Genomic DNA, 17,551 nt, shown 5'->3' on the forward strand with positions numbered 1-17,551 from the left:
AAAAGGCTCGGAAACAAACAAACGACTCTTCTATTAGATTTTATTTAATCTTTAAACTTGCTGGAACACTGACCGACAAGGAAGTCATCCTTACAATATCGAAACAATGTTTTTCAAGCAGAAAGGTTGCACGAAGAAGGAGCAATATTAACTAAGGGGATTTGGTCAAATTTAACTATTTGGTTGCATTGACACCAAATTTTCAGAGCTTTATTCTTAAAGGGTATGTATAATGGACAGTGAGGACAATTGATCTTTAAATCCTGAGAGTGAAACAATTTGTAAAAAAGCTTGGTCAATTTGGAGTAACCAAGTCCCTAGGCTCTCTCTTCGTCCCGTCTCCTAGACGAAAGAAGATGAGAGAGAGCCTTGAAACGACATTCAATTCAGAATAATAGCCATCAAATCAATAACAGTCCAGAAGATTTTCCTCGTGATGTCCGGCTGCTGAGAGAACGTCCTCTAGTAAAGAAACCGGATCAGATCTAAGCGCGTTGTCAGCGGCTTCACACGACAGAGCCACTGCTGCTAGATCAGTCCCAAGTAAAACGTTTTTGAACCTCTCCAAACTAAACCCTTTCCCTAGAGCTTCCTGAAAATCCCACGATGTCTTGATCCATTGTTCGACGATGGGGTAATCTGGATTTGCAATTTGTTGTAAAATAGCAAACAATTCGAGAGACTTCTCGCAAACCATGTGGTCGCAATCACTTAGTGCTTCGCTTAAAATCTTTAATGCTCCCATTTCGAAAAGAACTCGTAGACATTTATCTACGTCTTGTTTGTTCAAACGTTCGCCATTACACGTTTTGCGAGTATTTATGCTTTCCTCCTTGGGTTTTAAACCAGTGATGTCACAGATAACTGCTTCCCATAATTCAAATCCACGTAATTTAACTTCCCAGTCAAAATCCTGACAAGCGTGGCAGATTCTTCGTGCTATTATTTCATACCAAGATGTTTCCGTAGCTACCGATTGGTTTTCAACCTGTACCGACTGGTTTCCGATCTCTACCGATTGTTTCCCGACCTGTAAGTCCTGAAAATCGTCAGATGTTAGAATTCCCTCGGACGGTGATTGGTCTTTTACTTCCTTACTAGACCGAGTAATTCGAAAAGCAATGGGATGACGTTGTGTTATCCACAAAGTTAAGCATTCCAGGACTCTACGACGCGGGAAGGCCTCTTCGTCTTCTACCAGAACCGTGGAGAGCTTCTCTAGGATGAGTTCCTGTTGTGAACGGAAAGAACGAAAACATTTTGAAATGAGATCAAGTGTGAAGCACCAAAGGGACCAGTCATCATTTTGGAAGAGGGGTGGGGGAGAGGTCGGAGGATTTCCAGGGGATCACGTGGTTCTCAGGGGTTACGGATGGGGGATCAGTCGTCGCTAACAGAGTTTAAAGGAGAGGACTACAAAAAATTGACCCTTAATAGGGGCGGCAGTCATCAAAATACTACAGAGCCTTGGGGGGGGGGGGGGGAAAGGTGGGAGGGGAAAATCAGGTAATTCTATTGTAACACAATTAAAATCGTCCTACCCCTTAACCCCTCCCACAAGATAAATAATAGTAAGTCCCTATGCTTCAAAATTGATACCTAACAGACCATAAGAGATCAGGAGAGTGTTGGTTTTTTAAATCGTCTGGCTTTAATTTACCAAAAACGGCGGCGTATGCCATCGACAGAAATTTACCACTGACACTTGACTATTTGATTATACCCTCAAAATTCATTTTACTAAAAAAAAAAAAAACTGAAAAAGAAGGAAATTGTTGCTCCTGCTGTTGAATTTTCACCCAATAAGTAGCACCAGGTTTTGAAGCAAGAAAATACCTCTGATAGTTGATTATTTTGAAGAAGCGATGTCCACAACTTTGATCGACAGGCCAAGGAACCAATGACGAGGATAGCAGAGGCACGGGCGTAGCTGTCACTGTCGTTAACAGTGTTCCACACAATCGCTGGGATATTGCGAAAACAGAGGAACCCCTCAATTGAATCTGAGAGGAAAAAGAAGACTAAAAATTTCGGTTCTAGAATAAGTGCAATTTTTTTTTTTTGTTCCCAACATTGCTCAGCTGACAACTTTTTCACGGCTAATCTCTTGAGTCCGCAAACTTATCGCAGGAAGGGAGAAGGATTGTGTTCATATGAAATATTTACCACCCTCAAGTTCACCCTTACAAGCTGCTCGTCCCCAGTCGTCTCTCATTTTTTCACACAAGTAAGCGCCGTTGAGTGCACAAAAGTTTTGGAATTTACGTCCTATTTGAAATATGAAGGCTACTGCATTTACGTGAGTGATAAACCTGTTTATCAAGATTAAATATATATTACGGAAATGCCAGTCAGGCCCATGTACATATGTCGGCAAATTGAGTGTCACTTGATTATTACGATTCTAGCTAGCTAGCACGTGCAGCAGTATCATTGTAAAATTTTCTTTACCCACCCCACCCTTCCCGGGAGGGTGCTATAGCGGTGGTCTAGGCAATAAAGACCCACAGAACCACAAAGAGAGTTGTATTTACAATGTTTTCCATCACACGTTGTGCTTGTTTTTCCACTTCCCTGTTCCGCGTTGCCTTGCCTCACTCCACTGCATGCGAGACTTACCTTGGTTTAACTGCAGTAGTCCAGCAACAAACTCTAACGCAGAATCTCTTACTTCCCATCTCGAGTCCCGCAATCTTCGATAAAGCATAAAAGCCAGCTTTTCACGGTTTGAAGTTTTAGTGTTAGCATTTTGCAGATTATGGCCGAGCTTTGCTCGTTTCTCATCAGGTTCTTCGTTATCTGTTTGCACGCCGCTGGTGAACAGGTTTGTTATGTACGTTGGCTTGGCGGCGTCAAACACCTTTCCAAGTGTTTTCAAGGAAGCAGATATTACCTTAAAGGCCAACAAACAAATAATGACTTGAGGTTTACGGAAAAACATCACACATTTACGTTATTGACCAAGCGTGAGATAAAGATGGCTGGATATTGGCCGAGCTTTTTTTGCGTTTTTATGGACCGAAACGAAGTCGAGGTCCACAAAATCGCAAAATAGGGAACGAGGCTAACATCCAGCCATCTTGAACGAACAAGCTTGTTCAATAAAGGATTTAGTCTACTGCAAAAATATTTCGCTTTAATAAGAATCAAGAATTACTTTTTTATTTCGAGAGCTGGGAAAGAAAACCAACCTTGTCTGTAGCACAGCGTACCGAAGAGGCTCGTTTAATTTTTCTTTGTTTTGACTGTCTTCTGCCGGTTCTTGTGACTTCGTCGCCGACATTGTCCAAAAGTTACGAACTTTATAAGTCCGCTCCACGCACTTTTTCTATTGAGCGGGATCAGAGCGGACAGTCCCGAGCGGACAGTCCCGAGCGGGCAAAATGGGCCCATCTTGCCCGCTTGGGATTACCCCGCTTTAATCCCATGCAAGAAAAAAAATTGATTTCGCACTAAGTTCGTAATTCTTGGACAATGTCGGCGAGATGGAGACGCAAAAAGCGGCAGAAAGTAAACACGTCATTCTTGATTCTTAATAAAGCGAGGCCTTTTTGCAATATAGCAAATCCTTCATTGACCAAGCTTGTTCCGTAAAGATGGCTGGTTTTTTTTTTGTTTTGTTTTGGTTTTTTTTCCCGTTACATTTTATGGACCTCGACTTCGTCTCGGTCCATAAAAACGCAAAAAAAAAAAGAACACGTCTAATACCCAGCCATCTTGACCGAACAAGCTTGGTCAATATCGCATATGTACTTGTGTCTAATACAAGCTATAGGCGATCGAAAGGTTGACCCAAAGGAACGTTTGTTCCTTTGTTTGAAACTCTCTGCAGAAAACGTATCAAGCGATCAGCAGAAACCGGGCAAAGTACTTACAGCTCAGCTCAGACGAAGGGCTAACGCTCAAAACGCCGGTCAGATTTAAAAATTCTTTACGGCCAATAATCTATGTTATCAACTCAAGTGATATAACCAAATCGTCTACTTACAGCTTCACTTGTTTTGGAACTTTCAATAAGTTGTAGCAACGCCCCAACAACATCGTCAAACAGCTGGTCAGCAATGAAGAATTCTGTGCCTTCACGAATGCCTGATAAACGACAGAATTAACAGACGGTGGTAAATCTTCGGTCAAACACGAAAAAAACCTCAGAAAACATCAATAGTTTAGACTGCAGACTGCACTTTTCATCAGCGTAAAAACCCAAGCGAGACGTTTGTAGAACCCGATAAAGAAGATAACGAAGGGCTTATACATGACGCGTGATTAGGTCCAAAATTAATATGGTACACGTAATGCCTGAATTTTTCTAAAACTTCGTGTGTGAAGCGGGATCAGGACCCCCGCCTTTGCTACATTCGATGACGCTTCGTAAAATAACAAGCCGAAAGCAAGTGATTCGCAAGCTCTCGATTGTTTTTCCAGTCTCCAAATCCGAGTGCGCCTTAAACCTTAATCATATTACACTTACGCCTTTTAAATATGTGTTGGTTACCTTTTGATTTTTGCACTTCAGCAAAGCTTGCGATGAACACCATCAAGGCTTTGAGTACTCTCTGATTGCCATGAAACTTCACAGCTGAATCTTCGCTCGGACTGATGCAGTCGTGAAGGAGGTTTATACTGAGCTTTAGCCAGTGCGACACCTCAGAAATATGTCTTGAGGAGGCCTTTCGTAATGGAAAAGAAATCAAAAAGAATACTGCACGTTAAATTGTTGAAAGGCAGTTGACGAAATCTCATCTCATGCTTCAGTAATTTTCACCATAAATTAAGGAGAACCGTCGTGAAAATTTGAAAAAATTGAATTCTTGATGTGGGAGAGTATTTAACAGCTATAGACAAACTTACTGACACGCATGTAATCTCTTACAGACTATTAATCAGAGTTTTACCAGCCCATGACAAAAATAAGGAAAAATTACGTTACAGCTTCTCTGACCCACAAAAATAAGACATTTATTATTCTGAAACCAACAATTGCCATCCATGGTATGACATTCAAAACATTACTTTTTTTAAGGTTCAAATTCTAATTGAAAATAAAAACATGCCTTTGTTTGTGAAGAATAAGAAGGATGGTAAGTTTTGAGCTGGGTAAAGAAATATGGAAATATGTTTTGGTCTTGTCACGAGCGTGGGACAAAGGGAAAAAAATTCTGAGTCTCCATGAGGAATTGAGCCTCAGACCTTCTGATTCCATGCTCCGATGCTCTACCGCTGAGCCACAGCACAGGGGGCTCATACAGTCTGTTTGTGTAGCCAACTGTTGTTTTATAGTGAATGTACCAGATTTACCGTTTGCCTCACCTATAGTGATATGCATTACATTAACGACGAACTCAGACTTATTCAAAATCGCTCCAAAAAGACATATTTGAGGCAAAAGGATGACTATACACCACAGGTAAAGTAATTCAATGTTTATTTATCAATGATTTATGTACATAGTCAGCAATATATCACTATAGGTGAGGCAAACGGTAAATCTGGTACATTCACTATAAAACAACAGTCGGCTACACAAACAGATTGTATGGGGTCCCTGTGGCCACGGAGACTATATGATGAGCAAAGCCCATTACGAAGTTTATATACAACGCGTTTTGCATGATGAAAAAATATCTTTGTATAAGCAGCATAGGTAGTACAATTGACATTTATGTGTACAGTACAAAAAAAGGGACTCCTTTACAACCCCTGTAAAATAGTTACCTGTTGCATCAGCTGTTGGGATGCAGCTAGTCCCTGACAAACAAGTTTGGCATTGGATGAACTCCCTTTAATCCAAGGAAGCATTGCATACTGTAATTGTTGCTGTTTTAACGAAAAAAAAGTAGACATAAGATTGTCATTTGATGATTTATGGTAACATAACATGACATGAAGTTAACCTTTACCCCTCCCCCCCCCAAGAGTGACCAGCATCTAATTTCTCCTTACAACATCACCCCTGAATCACACATTAAAGTCAGGAGAATGAAGGAAATGATAATCTACTTAAGAAGCTCTTTATTGTTAAACAAATTCTCCTTGTCAGCACCTTAGGAAATTTATGGCACACAGTATGGAGAATATGCATACTGATGCTAGGGTGCTAAAGGTTAAAGCTGAGAGAAATCCAGCTTGTTAGTGGAAAGCACAGCTGTGTGTCACAGCTGTATGTCACAGCAATTTATTTAAAGCATAGTCATGGCTATCCACCACTGTGCCTATTTTCAAACCTTTGAGAAGGATCTTTTCTGATAATCCAAGGACAGCAGGCCATCAACAAGAACAGTGTCTATGTGATCATTTCCACTGGCACCACAGCCATTCTGTAATTCATCAATGTTCCAAGATTTCTGATTAAGGACAAGATCAAGAGGTAACTCTACCAAACCCAACAGTACTTCCAACCAGTGAAGTGGAAAAGCTCTAGGACAAAACCCCATTAAAAAAAAAATAAATAAAAATAAACTTTAATAGCTAACACAATTACTGGTAACCCAGTAGTTTACATTGTGGGCCGATAAACAAACTGAATTCAAATTGAACATTACATTGTTAAGAATCCCACCTGGCCAGAGGCAAACCAGTTGGCTATTTACAAGCATGGCCGAGGATTTGAACTCGGAGCTACCGTGAAACAAATCCCGGTAGTGGCCAGGGCGGGACTCGAACCCGGGAGTGACGGATTGCGAGTCCGACACGCTGACCACTCGGCCACGCTGCCTCCCGTGGTAATATGACAAGAGAATCATAAGTCAGAGTAATTTACACCTGGTTACTTTACAGAAATAATACTAAAGAACATGCAGAAGCATTCAAATTGTACCTGGAACACTCTTGACAGGGGCCTAAACCAGCTACCAGCTCAAGCCCTGTAGTTATAAGGCCTTTCTTAAAAAGATTGACACATGACCCCAAGAGGACTTCTGATGCTGTTGTCACTGCATTTTCCATGGTAGTAAGCTTATCCCAATCCACTGGACATGTGCTAAAAAGTACAAACATGCTAAGTACTAGGCTGAAATTAAAATTAAGGTAAAGGTAAAGTCTGTTTACAAGGCTAGTGGCCCATTAGGCCGGTGCTTAACTTCGGTTTCTGTAGCATGAAGCAACTAGGAGTATTTCTACTCCCCCCTGGATGGGATGCCAGTCCATTGCAGGGTTACCCCCCGCATTAAATTTGCCGGTACCCATTTATACACCTGGGTGAAGAGAGGCACTGTGAGAGTAAACTGTCTTGCCTAAGAACACAGCACAATGTCCCGGCCGGGGCTCAAACCCGGACCACTCAATCCAGAGTTGAGTGCACTAACCATGAGGCCCCCACGCCTCCACTGAAATTAAAATTAAACAAGCACAATAAAAACCTAACTTCAACTTGACCTGCCAAACAAAGAAATAACCAGTTTTAAAATGATGAGGGGTATGATAACGCTGACATGCGCCATCGGGCTGATTTGATTGGTCAAAAAGGAGAATGATGCAGGAGGATAAAAACATCTCCAGTGAGGAGACAAACAAGTAAAAATTGTCATATTCTCTTGGTTAATTTTGGCTGTTTTAGGAGCTCAAAGGCATTTCCTGTTGTAAAAGGTTAATAATTCATCTTGTTAATGGATAGATACGTGTAAAGGTAAAGTCTGTACTCAAACTTATCATCCCACCCAGCCTGACCGCCTCCTGGTTAGCTCAATTGGTTAGAGCGCCGGATTGTGTTGTGCAGGAGATCGAGGGTTCGAGCCCCAGCCGGAGCAATACTCAAGGTCTTAAAATAAGTGAGGAGAATTTGCTACCATTCTACAATCAAGAAATGGATAGATATTCTAGTCTTCTCGGATAAGGACAAATAAACCAAAGGCCCCGTCTCCTGCAGGGTTAGGGGTAGGAGACATTAATTTCCCATGCACGAGATTACTGTGTGGTGGATGTCCTCCCTTGGGTGGGATGGGTGGGTGTTGGCCCTGAAAAGCCCCCATGGGGAGTGATCAATTAACCTATGTATGTATGTATCCCAGTTTCCATGTAGCACAAAGCAGCTGGGAGTATTACTACTCCTCCCCCCCCCCCCCGCCAGATGGGATGCTAGTCCATTGCATAAATACAAGTAAGCATATATCAAAGGGGCAATTAACATAATTGTCCATATTTAGCCATGATTGTTTACCTGTTTTTTGAAATCTCACATATCATATCAACAAGTTTCTGGCAAACCCCTGTATCTCCCACTTTGATTAAACTCAAACAATCCATAAACAGTTTGCTTTGTTGAAGAACCTTTTGTCCAAGGACAGAGTTCTCACACGCCAAGATTCTTGTAACTTCAATGGCAGCTATTTCTGAGGTTGTTGACGGTGAAATGCCTGGAATAAGCATCGATTTAATCTTGTCAATGATAATTTTAAGTTGATCACTGCACTCTAAGATGTTGTCTTGTGTGCGAGGCTGCTGGTCTGTTATCCACTCACTCTCCTTGATAATAAACTTCACAATAAATTTTCTAGCTGAACTTGCAACAAACATACTTCTGTCAGAAATGCAGTCTAAGGCACATGTCACAGAACCTGAATAAATCCAACAAATAAACTCATGGTTACCATCTGACTGACCCGGCATTATTGAAAAAAAAAAATGACAAATGTAAATCCCATACCAGAGGTATCTTAATCCCATTTAACAAATGGTAAACACCACAGCGTACACTATTGAGTTATGGATGCACGCGGGAGGTTGCTAAGCACGAAAGAAGCGTAAGAGTCGCTCGAGGCGACAGCCGAGAGCGACTCTAGCTTCTTGAGTGCTTAGCAAACCTCCCAAGTGCATCCATAACTCAATAGTGTACGCTGTGGTGTTTACCATTTGTTTTATAACATAACATTGATACATTGTAGCTAAAGAGTTCCCGTTTATTTAACAAATCTTACGCGACCAGAAAAAACAAGCGCGCGCGGAAAAATAGTCTTTGCATTTGCTCACGTCAGCAGCGTACACCCATGGGCAAATGGGGAATGCTAAATTGACCAATCAGAGCGCGCGCTTTACTTTGGTTATGTTATAAATCTACCTAGTACCAGTCCTTATTTCTCTATTTGAACTCTAAGACTTTGTTCACATCTCAGTAGATGTTTATCATCATTATTAGCTATTTAATAATAGACATGAAAAAATTTCTCAGTTCTGATTGGTTAAGATGAATGCAGTTTTCAGTTAATTCAGTGCAGAAGAGAGTTTATTCAGTGCAGAAGAGGGTTAATTCAGTGCAAAGAAAGAAACAAATCAGACATTCTGATTGGTCAGAATGATTGGTCAATGTCAAGGTCAATGTCAAGGTCGATGTCAAGGTCAATATCACTTGCAGGGTTTGAATAAATTATTTTTGCACGTGTTGTGCACGCTTCTCTTCTGCGTAGTTATGAGAAACTAGCTCGTATTTTTTCATGTATATTATTAATAGATAATCACATGATTTTCTCATGCAATTTGGAATAAATAAACACTTGTAAATTTTTTCAAAGACCACAATTTTTGCATTTGCCCTACGGGCTCATGCAATTTTGTTAGTCTTTGAAAAAATTTACCCGTGCTTGTTTATTCCAAATTGGACTCGAAATCATGTGATTACCTATACATACTTGACACCCTAACATTAGTGTGCATTTTCTCCCTACTGTTCTTTATGCATTTCCTGAGGTGTTGACAAGGAGAACTTGATTAACAGTCAGGGGCTTCTTTGGTTGGTGATCATTTCTTTATTCTTGAGACACTAATGTGTGATTCAGGGGTGATATTGTAAGGTGAAATTTGCTCCAAAAAAGAGATCTTACGAGAAAGATAAGGAGAGCTTGATATATTTTTAGCAAACCTTAAGTTACCCTTTCCCTTATTTTTGTATAAACTAATATTTACATACAGCCTGTGAGCAGGTTCTTATATGGCACTGCAGCAAGAAAAGCAAATCCTCAAGATACAAGATATGGGCAAGAGTCTGTAGCTCATGACTTGTCCCTTTCTAGCTGATACTACAGCACAAATGAGTGCCTGCTTGCCAAGCATCCCCTCTTTAGAAAGGCACATCATCTCTTCTACCACCATTTTTCGGAGAGTGAAAGGTCATCAAAACCTATCCCTCCAGGGTTGGTTCCTTGAGGAACCTTGCCACATGATATCTTCATCAAATCCCTGCAGCAAAATTCCCGGAAAGATGTGGGGTGTTCTTCAGTCAATTTTAGATGGGTATGTGTAGCTGACCTCTCAGAACCCCTTCCCCATTATGGTCTCTTCTTTGGCCAATTATATACCTTAGCCACTTTTGGCTAACAATCTTCCCACTTAACAATCTTCCCACTTTTAAATCCCTACTTACCAGAATTTTCTTAGCCCCCTATCCTGAGAATGTGCAACCTCATTCTAGTAACTCTACAGAAAATGAAACCCATGATAGTCAATACAGTTGTGAAAATGCGACCCCATCCACTGGCACATTCTCATCAGCCTATCATTACCAGGAAGTTCCCCCCATCCACCCCCCATAGCAAATTTACCCCCCATAGCAAATTCACCCCCCATAGCAAATTCACCTCCCATAGCAAATTCACTGGTTGGGTGCACTGCCTCCTTCCCATCATTCATGATTAGATTCTCACCTGAATCTTTAAGCCAGAACATTCCATCTGTGTGTTCTGTAAGAGAAATCAATGCCTGGAAATAGCCATTTCTTACAATTCCCTCGTTCCACAAGTGAGGCTCATCTCTGGGTTTCTTAAAAAACCGTGAAACAATGTCTCCGTCTTTTCTAAATTTTAAAGAGTGAAGAATATCCGCCCTGGAAACAAGAAATCCCAATAATCTAAGAAAGAATGCTGCTGATTCAGGATTGGAGAAAATATGATCTTTTGACATGAACTCGACGGTTCCACACTGAAAGAGATTTCCAACTTGCTGTTCATTTTGGCACACACATTTTAACCATTCAAGTATTCTTTCCAAGCTTGTGTCATCTATCACTCCATCGGCGTTGTTTACGAGTAAATCAAACAACGAAGGCAACAATTCCGTCCAAGTTTTCTTCTTCTCGATTGCAGCCATTTCGCGCGTGTTCCTTTCCAATGACAACTGAGACACTTATAGGGAGGGGAAGGGAAGCTCAGAGTTTTTCCCATCAGTGACGCATCTACTCCTCCCCTAATTCTACAAGAGTCAGCTGAGGACGGTTTTGGGTTGATTTTAGGTTAGGGACGGGTAGGTGCGCAGTTGGTCAGACACTAATATTGATCTAATTTTTCAAAGTAATCGATGACCAAAATTTTTTCTCTTAATCTTAATTTTAGATTTGATCTGATCAAAATTGGGGAGGGTTTCTTTGTTTTTTTTCGCGCATAGTTTGAAAAAAATGACAAAAACTTTCATGCAACTGTACGATCCGTAGCCCACCCCAGAGGGAAGATTGAGTTTAAACTTGAAACGACGGCCAGCAAAATGGCGGAAGGTGTGCTGCCGTTCGTTCGTGGTCTTGATTTGACCAAAAATGACTTCAAGGTTTGAACCTCCACGTCTTTTATTTCATCCATGAACTTCCTTTGTCTTAAAATAACTGTTTCTGTGGCTCTTGTAGAAGCTGGATTTTCCCAAGCGGGTGGCAGACATGCCAAATTTACGGTGGTTGAAGTTGAACCAAACTGGATTGGAATGTCTTCCAGACGAGTTATCTCACCTGATGAAGCTGGTGAGAGCATTGATGGGTTATTTCATTATTTAGTAGAATTTGTAAAATTTCATTTACGGTTTTTACTTTTCTTTTATTGTCCACCGAAACTGTGCGAATCGCAACTGTCAAAAACACTTTCTGCAGCATGACCAAAACATTTTTGTACAACTTCAAATGATATTTGAGTTAACAACATTAACGGGATTAAACTTCTAAAAGCAATGTAACTTCGTGTCGTACCTATAACCTGTTAGGAGAAACATAAATTCTGTGATAACGTTAACAGAAATCAAGCATGCACACGCTGTCACTAGTTTTGCATTGACCGGAAATACAGTTTACGTTGCATAAAGTAAACAATGCAAACTTCCTCTTGATAGTGGTCTCCTGCTGAATCTCAACCTTCGACACTCAAGTACTATTAGAGTCTGAGATCAGTATTTAATTTCATATTTTATTACTGAGATAATGCTGAAAGCAATCAAGTGCTGATAGTAAGATGAGGAACTGTCAACTTAACCCTTTGCACCCTAACATCAGAGTGTGCATATTCTCCATACTGTTCTACATACATCACTTAAGGTGCTGATAAGGAGAATTTGTGTAACAATCAAGAGTGTCTATAGTTGCTGATCACTTTCTTTATTCTCATGACCATGATGTGTGATTCAGGGGTGATGTTGTAAAGAGAAATTAGATGCTAGTCACTCTTACGGTGCTTTCAATAAGATTTGAAATAGGTGGCTACCTCGGTACAACACCCACTAGAGAGCGACTTGACTGTGACTTGAGCGTGGTGACTGTGACTTGAGCGCAGTGAAATATACCCAGCGACTCACAACATAATACCCGCCGGAGCTCTGGCAGGTGCCGGGTCTTACTGAAAGCACTGCTCTTAGGGGCCAAAGGGTTCACCCTTGCACTCCCGAGATCTCATTAGTAATTCTCCTTACTGTCTGTGATACAATTCTTATGATGTTCCTTTAGAGAACTTGGTATCTGATTAACTAATAATCTACTGGCTGATATTTTTTTTTATTCTCATCACTTGTCTTCTTGATACTGCACTGATATTGTAAGGAGAAATTCTGTCTTGGTCACTTCCATGAGAGGGTTTAGGATGTCAGTTTACTTGTTACTTATACTGTATGTGTCCCATGCTTTGATTTACACACTACCAACACTTCAATGGATTCAACTGATGAAATTTGAGTATGAAAGGGATCAGGACCCACCTTTGACACCCTCTTATATCATCTTATTTGTTCTTATTTATTTCAGGAGCATTTATCTTTAAAGGAAAACAATTTAGCAAGCATCCATGGAGACTTGTCAACTCTCTCTCACTTAAGGGTAAAGATTCACTGTTTGATTGACCAAAGAAATCTAAATTACTATTAATATTTATTAATAGTTGTATCCGGTAATGGACTCTTTGTTCTACTTGAGCTTATGGAACCTTCATCTGTATTGCCATTTTGTTTGTCAGGTAATTAATGCACGTAAGAACCAGCTCAAGAATTCTGGAATTCCTGCGGATATATTTGGCCTTGATGATCTTCTTACCATTGTAAGTTGAGGTTATGTCAGATCATCGGTATGATTCTAAACAGTTTTGCCTTTCATATGAACATAAGATGGTAAGTATTTTTAGAAAATAGGTGTAAGGTGTATTTGGAAACTCTTTTGTAAACAGAAGAAACTCTGGGTAAACAGAGGTATTGATGTTGCTAACTTTCTGTTCTTTTTTATTGTTTTAATTTAAAGTAGTTACATGATAACTCTTGATTTAAAATTTCTGGGACTCTGGTTACTCTGTGCTGATACTATAAAGGTCGGCACACACTAGAGGACTAGTCCCTGCAATTACTCCATGCAACTAGTCCCGGCGACAAGTCTTTGAAGGGTTTACACGAGGGGACCGGTAGCAGGGACTAGTCCCTTAAGGCGTTCACACAAGGGCACTCAATTGCACAAGAACATAGGAAAATTAAGAGGCAAAAGATGTTTCTTAGTCTGGGCGTTACACGAAAACAATGAAAATTTGGTAACTTTTCATTGTAGCACTATTAAACATCAATGCAAATGAACTACACTTATTCAGTCGGATTATTCATGCTTTTATGTGTTCCGTTCTTGTTTTTGTTTTTTTATTTTTAACAGACAGAGTCAAATAGGGTAAAAATTCCATCAAAACGGCTCCAAGACATCTGTATATGTTTACAAAACTAGAAATAGTTTTTTATTCTTCAGTTGTAGAAATCTAGAATTCAGGGAAAATTCATAGAAACTGCAATGTTTACAAATTCCGGAAGTCACGCCTCGTACTGACCCATGATTGGCTTATTTACCGTTTAGTCGCAGGGACTGGTCACAGAAACAGTTCACACGAAGGGACAAACATTTGTTTCATGCGACAAGTCCCTGTGACTGGTCGCACGAATTCAAACCAGTTTGAATTCATGTGACCAGTCGCAGGGACCAAATTTTGGTCCCTGCGACCACAGAAATGTGTAGTTCACACAAAGGGACTAGTCGCATGAAACTGGTCGCTGGGACTAGTCGCAGGGACTAGTCCCCTTGTGTGTGCCGACCTTAAATCTTCATATTGTTTAATTTGCAACTGTGTGTGTATATGTCCTTTTGTGCAGGATTTCAGTCAAAACCAGCTCAAAGAGGTGAGTAATTATCTTTTTTTTGTGCAGAACAAAAATACTACCTAACTCAAAAGACAAGTTGAAAAGTTTACAGATTTAGGGCCAGTTGTTCAAACAAAGTTTAGCCATTGTTTAACAAAATCTCGTTCTAAACTATCTTCATTTTAGCCAAACCCTTCTATCTGAACTTTAATTTTTGTGAACAGTGTCAAGGGCCAAAAGTTAACAGTCAGAGGACATTTAAATAATTAAATCAACTCTCTAATAGAGAATACCTGATGCCCATTGCTTGAATTGGTAAAACCACCATTTGGGTTAAACCTTGTCTATACTGTTCAGTGCTTAGTTCGAAATTATTTAGAATGTCAGTTACTGAAGTGAAGGACATCTATCCTTTTTAAATTAAACTGTTGTTCTATTTAGATTGAAAGATTAATGTCATCTGTTAAAAACAACATCTTGGGGCATTTCATACTTACCAAATAAAAAAGTGTATGTAAGACTAATTAAAAACTCTACATTAAAGCTGTGTTTGAAAAAAAATCTTAACTTGCTGTGAAAGCCAAAGGCTGCAAAGTATATATATCTTATTAACCAAGTGCGAGGGCCGTATTGGGAGAATGTCGGCCCGAGGTCTTGACAGTACGGACCGAGCGCAGCAAGGTCTGTACAAAAAAGACCGAGGGCCGATATTCTTCCAGTACGGTCCCGAGCAAGCTTGGTTAATAAGAGATTTATTATACGACTGAAGTTCAAAGGGACACAAGTGTGGTATCATTCGGGACAGTACCCGGTCCAATACTGAGAGAATATTGACCGGCAATAGAGCATTTTGATTGGTTGATGTTAGTTATTGGCCCTCTGACTACCCGAGTCGTGTAATACTTACAAGTATTTTGTATCCTAACTAGGTACCACCTGAACTGGAAAATGCCAAAGCACTGATTGTTCTGTCCTTAAGTCACAACAAGTTAGTAATGGAATGACATTGGTTTGTGTTCTTCTGTTCATCAAAAATGATAGAAATTTAAAGTTATATTGTACTTTTTACTATCACAGAATTTCTACCCTTTCCAATCAGCTGTTTATCAACTTAACAGATCTTATCTACCTGGATCTCGGCAATAATCTTATTGGTATGTATCTTGACATTCTGATATATATGAAACAGAATTCTTATTGAGATAGCTATTCACTTAAAATGTGACAACGTCTTTTTTTTTTTCTGGCATATACGTTCAGACAAATATGATGCCATAAAAGTCAATCAGTATCAATGAGTATTCTTCGAATTCTCTTATCTAGGTATTGTTATATTTATTTAGTATATTGCAAATTGTGCATTGAAATCGAAGCACCATAAGTACTGCAAGCACAACAAGAAAATGGAGTCAGGTGTAATAATCATGTCATTATCTTTCAGAATCAATTCCTCCTCAACTCAGACGACTTGTAAACTTGCAGACCTTGGTATGTTCTTAAAGTTAATACCTAACCAATGATTTATCACTTATTTTGTACTAATTAAAATGTTGATTGCATGTAATCTTCATCACAAGCTATGTTACGAAGAATTCCTTTTTACATATAATAAATTATTAATATTATAATTGCCAAATCATCTTTCTATATAGATCCTGAATAACAATCCACTTCTCCATGCACAACTGAGGTGAGTTTAAAGCTTATTCACTTATTAATATTTAATTCTCAACTACCTCATTGGTAACATGTCACAGGTATGTGTCTAGCAATCAAAATTATATCCTGTTGATAACTGTCATTTTAACTTAATCTATCAAACAGACAACTCCCTTCTCTAACCCAGCTCCACACTCTTCACTTGAGGAACACACAGGTAACATACTAAAGTTGTATTCCTTTGGGCCATTGCACAAATTAACTGATAGTTGCGAGGTTTGCTGAAGTGTCCTGATTTTTGTTGTTCAGTGCAAATCTGGTGTGTTGGAATCAAATCAATGCATTCAAGGTTGTCTGAGTTCACATTACCTTACATTCTTTTGTGGTTTAATTTCTTTAAGTTTCAGTCACCAATTCTTTTTTTTTTTTTACCTCTTTACAAAATGTGGAATTATCTCATACCCTTTGGTGCACCATTCTTTTACCAAAACTTTGTTTCTGGATAGCTAATTATGAACATTTTGAATGTGCTGGGTTACTGAAAATGTAGCAGATGATGATGATGGCCTTGATATGAATTCATATTGTTAGTGATAACTTATAGTTCTGCATCTCTGATGCTACATTACATTAAATTACATTTTAATTCAGTGGTGCCATGCATTGTTCAGCTTTTAAATATATTATTTATAATAAATGGAACTTTCCCTACCTTTACAGAGAACAATAACAAATATGCCAAACAAATTGGAAGGCCTTGTCAATCTAACAGGTACTAAGCAGTGAAACACTAAAAAAAATTACTGTTCGTTATCATGATTTACTGCAGTTTATTGATGCTATACTTTATTTTGGTTTTATTTGCAGGAGATTAAGAGTAACTTTAGTTTTGAGATCTCAACATAATTCCTCTTATTTCAGATCTGGATCTTTCATTTAATGATCTACCGAGAGGTGAGAAATTGATTGAATTAATACGAACTCATTGCTAGGGAACATGGTTGAGGACTGATTACCATAATTATAATTAGATAATGGTACATTTTTCTTTTAAACGGAATATTTCATTAATTATATTTGCAAAAGGCAGTGTTGTTCACACGATACAAGGCCCGACACTAACGGTAGCCAGCTAGCCACAGACTAGTAGAAATTCAGTTTTTGCTTGTGGTTTTCAGTTTGCACTAGCTGGTTTGGCTAGTAAACAAACTGAAATTGTTGTAACTTCTAAGTTGTCATCAGCCACTTGGTTAGTAAGTTGAAAAGTTAGTGTCAAGCCCTGATAACATACAATTATCATAGTGTGCATGTTAATCTTATCATCGTACTTATCCATGTTAATCTTATCATAGGACAATATCATAGTGTGCATGTTAATCTTATTGAGCTGCTTCTCAATCTTGCAGTTCCTGAGCCAGTGTACCTGATTGCCAGCTTGAAAAGAGTCAATTTGTCACACAACCTGATCACTGAAGTGTCCACGCTCATAGGTTAGTAAATATATTTTTTGTGGAAAAGAGGTTCAGAACAGACTTTTAATTTATTTGCACCACTACGTATG

General features: G+C 39.3%; 2 protein-coding genes across 2 annotated transcripts in view; one reads left to right on the top strand and one right to left on the bottom strand.

The window, feature by feature from the left end:
* Positions 1-23: 23 nt before the first annotated feature.
* On the bottom strand, positions 24-11,252 carry LOC111321585 (integrator complex assembly factor BRAT1). Its single transcript, XM_088735619.1, has 10 exons — positions 10,632-11,252; positions 8,156-8,552; positions 6,818-6,979; positions 6,225-6,417; positions 5,716-5,817; positions 4,496-4,670; positions 3,989-4,089; positions 2,620-2,893; positions 1,837-2,003; positions 24-1,231 (listed from the first exon to the last, which is right to left on the bottom strand). Exons 1-10 carry the CDS (start codon positions 11,071-11,073, stop codon positions 407-409), a joined length of 2,838 nt encoding a protein of 945 aa, XP_088591745.1. The 5' UTR covers positions 11,074-11,252; the 3' UTR covers positions 24-406.
* A 110-nt stretch (positions 11,253-11,362) lies between these two features.
* Positions 11,363-17,551, top strand: part of LOC111321628 (protein flightless-1 homolog) — a 30,660-nt gene continuing 24,471 nt past the window's right edge. The window contains exons 1-13 of the mRNA XM_088735618.1: positions 11,363-11,523; positions 11,600-11,710; positions 12,974-13,045; positions 13,182-13,262; positions 14,344-14,370; positions 15,261-15,319; positions 15,409-15,485; positions 15,773-15,819; positions 15,984-16,021; positions 16,156-16,207; positions 16,711-16,762; positions 16,912-16,944; positions 17,397-17,480. Coding sequence (XP_088591744.1) covers positions 11,464-11,523; positions 11,600-11,710; positions 12,974-13,045; positions 13,182-13,262; positions 14,344-14,370; positions 15,261-15,319; positions 15,409-15,485; positions 15,773-15,819; positions 15,984-16,021; positions 16,156-16,207; positions 16,711-16,762; positions 16,912-16,944; positions 17,397-17,480 — 793 coding nt within the window. The 5' untranslated portion in view covers positions 11,363-11,463. The remainder of the gene's footprint in view (positions 11,524-11,599; positions 11,711-12,973; positions 13,046-13,181; positions 13,263-14,343; positions 14,371-15,260; positions 15,320-15,408; positions 15,486-15,772; positions 15,820-15,983; positions 16,022-16,155; positions 16,208-16,710; positions 16,763-16,911; positions 16,945-17,396; positions 17,481-17,551) is intronic.

This window comes from Stylophora pistillata, chromosome 10, assembly GCF_964205215.1.
Source record: "Stylophora pistillata chromosome 10, jaStyPist1.2, whole genome shotgun sequence".
NCBI classification, from domain to species: Eukaryota; Metazoa; Cnidaria; class Anthozoa; order Scleractinia; family Pocilloporidae; genus Stylophora; species Stylophora pistillata.

Excerpts from the sequence above, each read along its gene's own strand:
- LOC111321585 (XM_088735619.1), bottom strand. The coding sequence starts at position 11,073 with ATGGCTGCAATCGAGAAGAAGAAAACTTGGACGGAATTGTTGCCTTCG. Across the intron at positions 6,418-6,817 it reads CCCTGTCAAGAGTGTTCCAG|AGCTTTTCCACTTCACTGGT; the intron begins GTACAATTTGAA and ends GTTTTGTCCTAG. Across the intron at positions 2,894-3,988 it reads GTTCCAAAACAAGTGAAGCT|GTAATATCTGCTTCCTTGAA; the intron begins GTAAGTAGACGA and ends TTGGCCTTTAAG.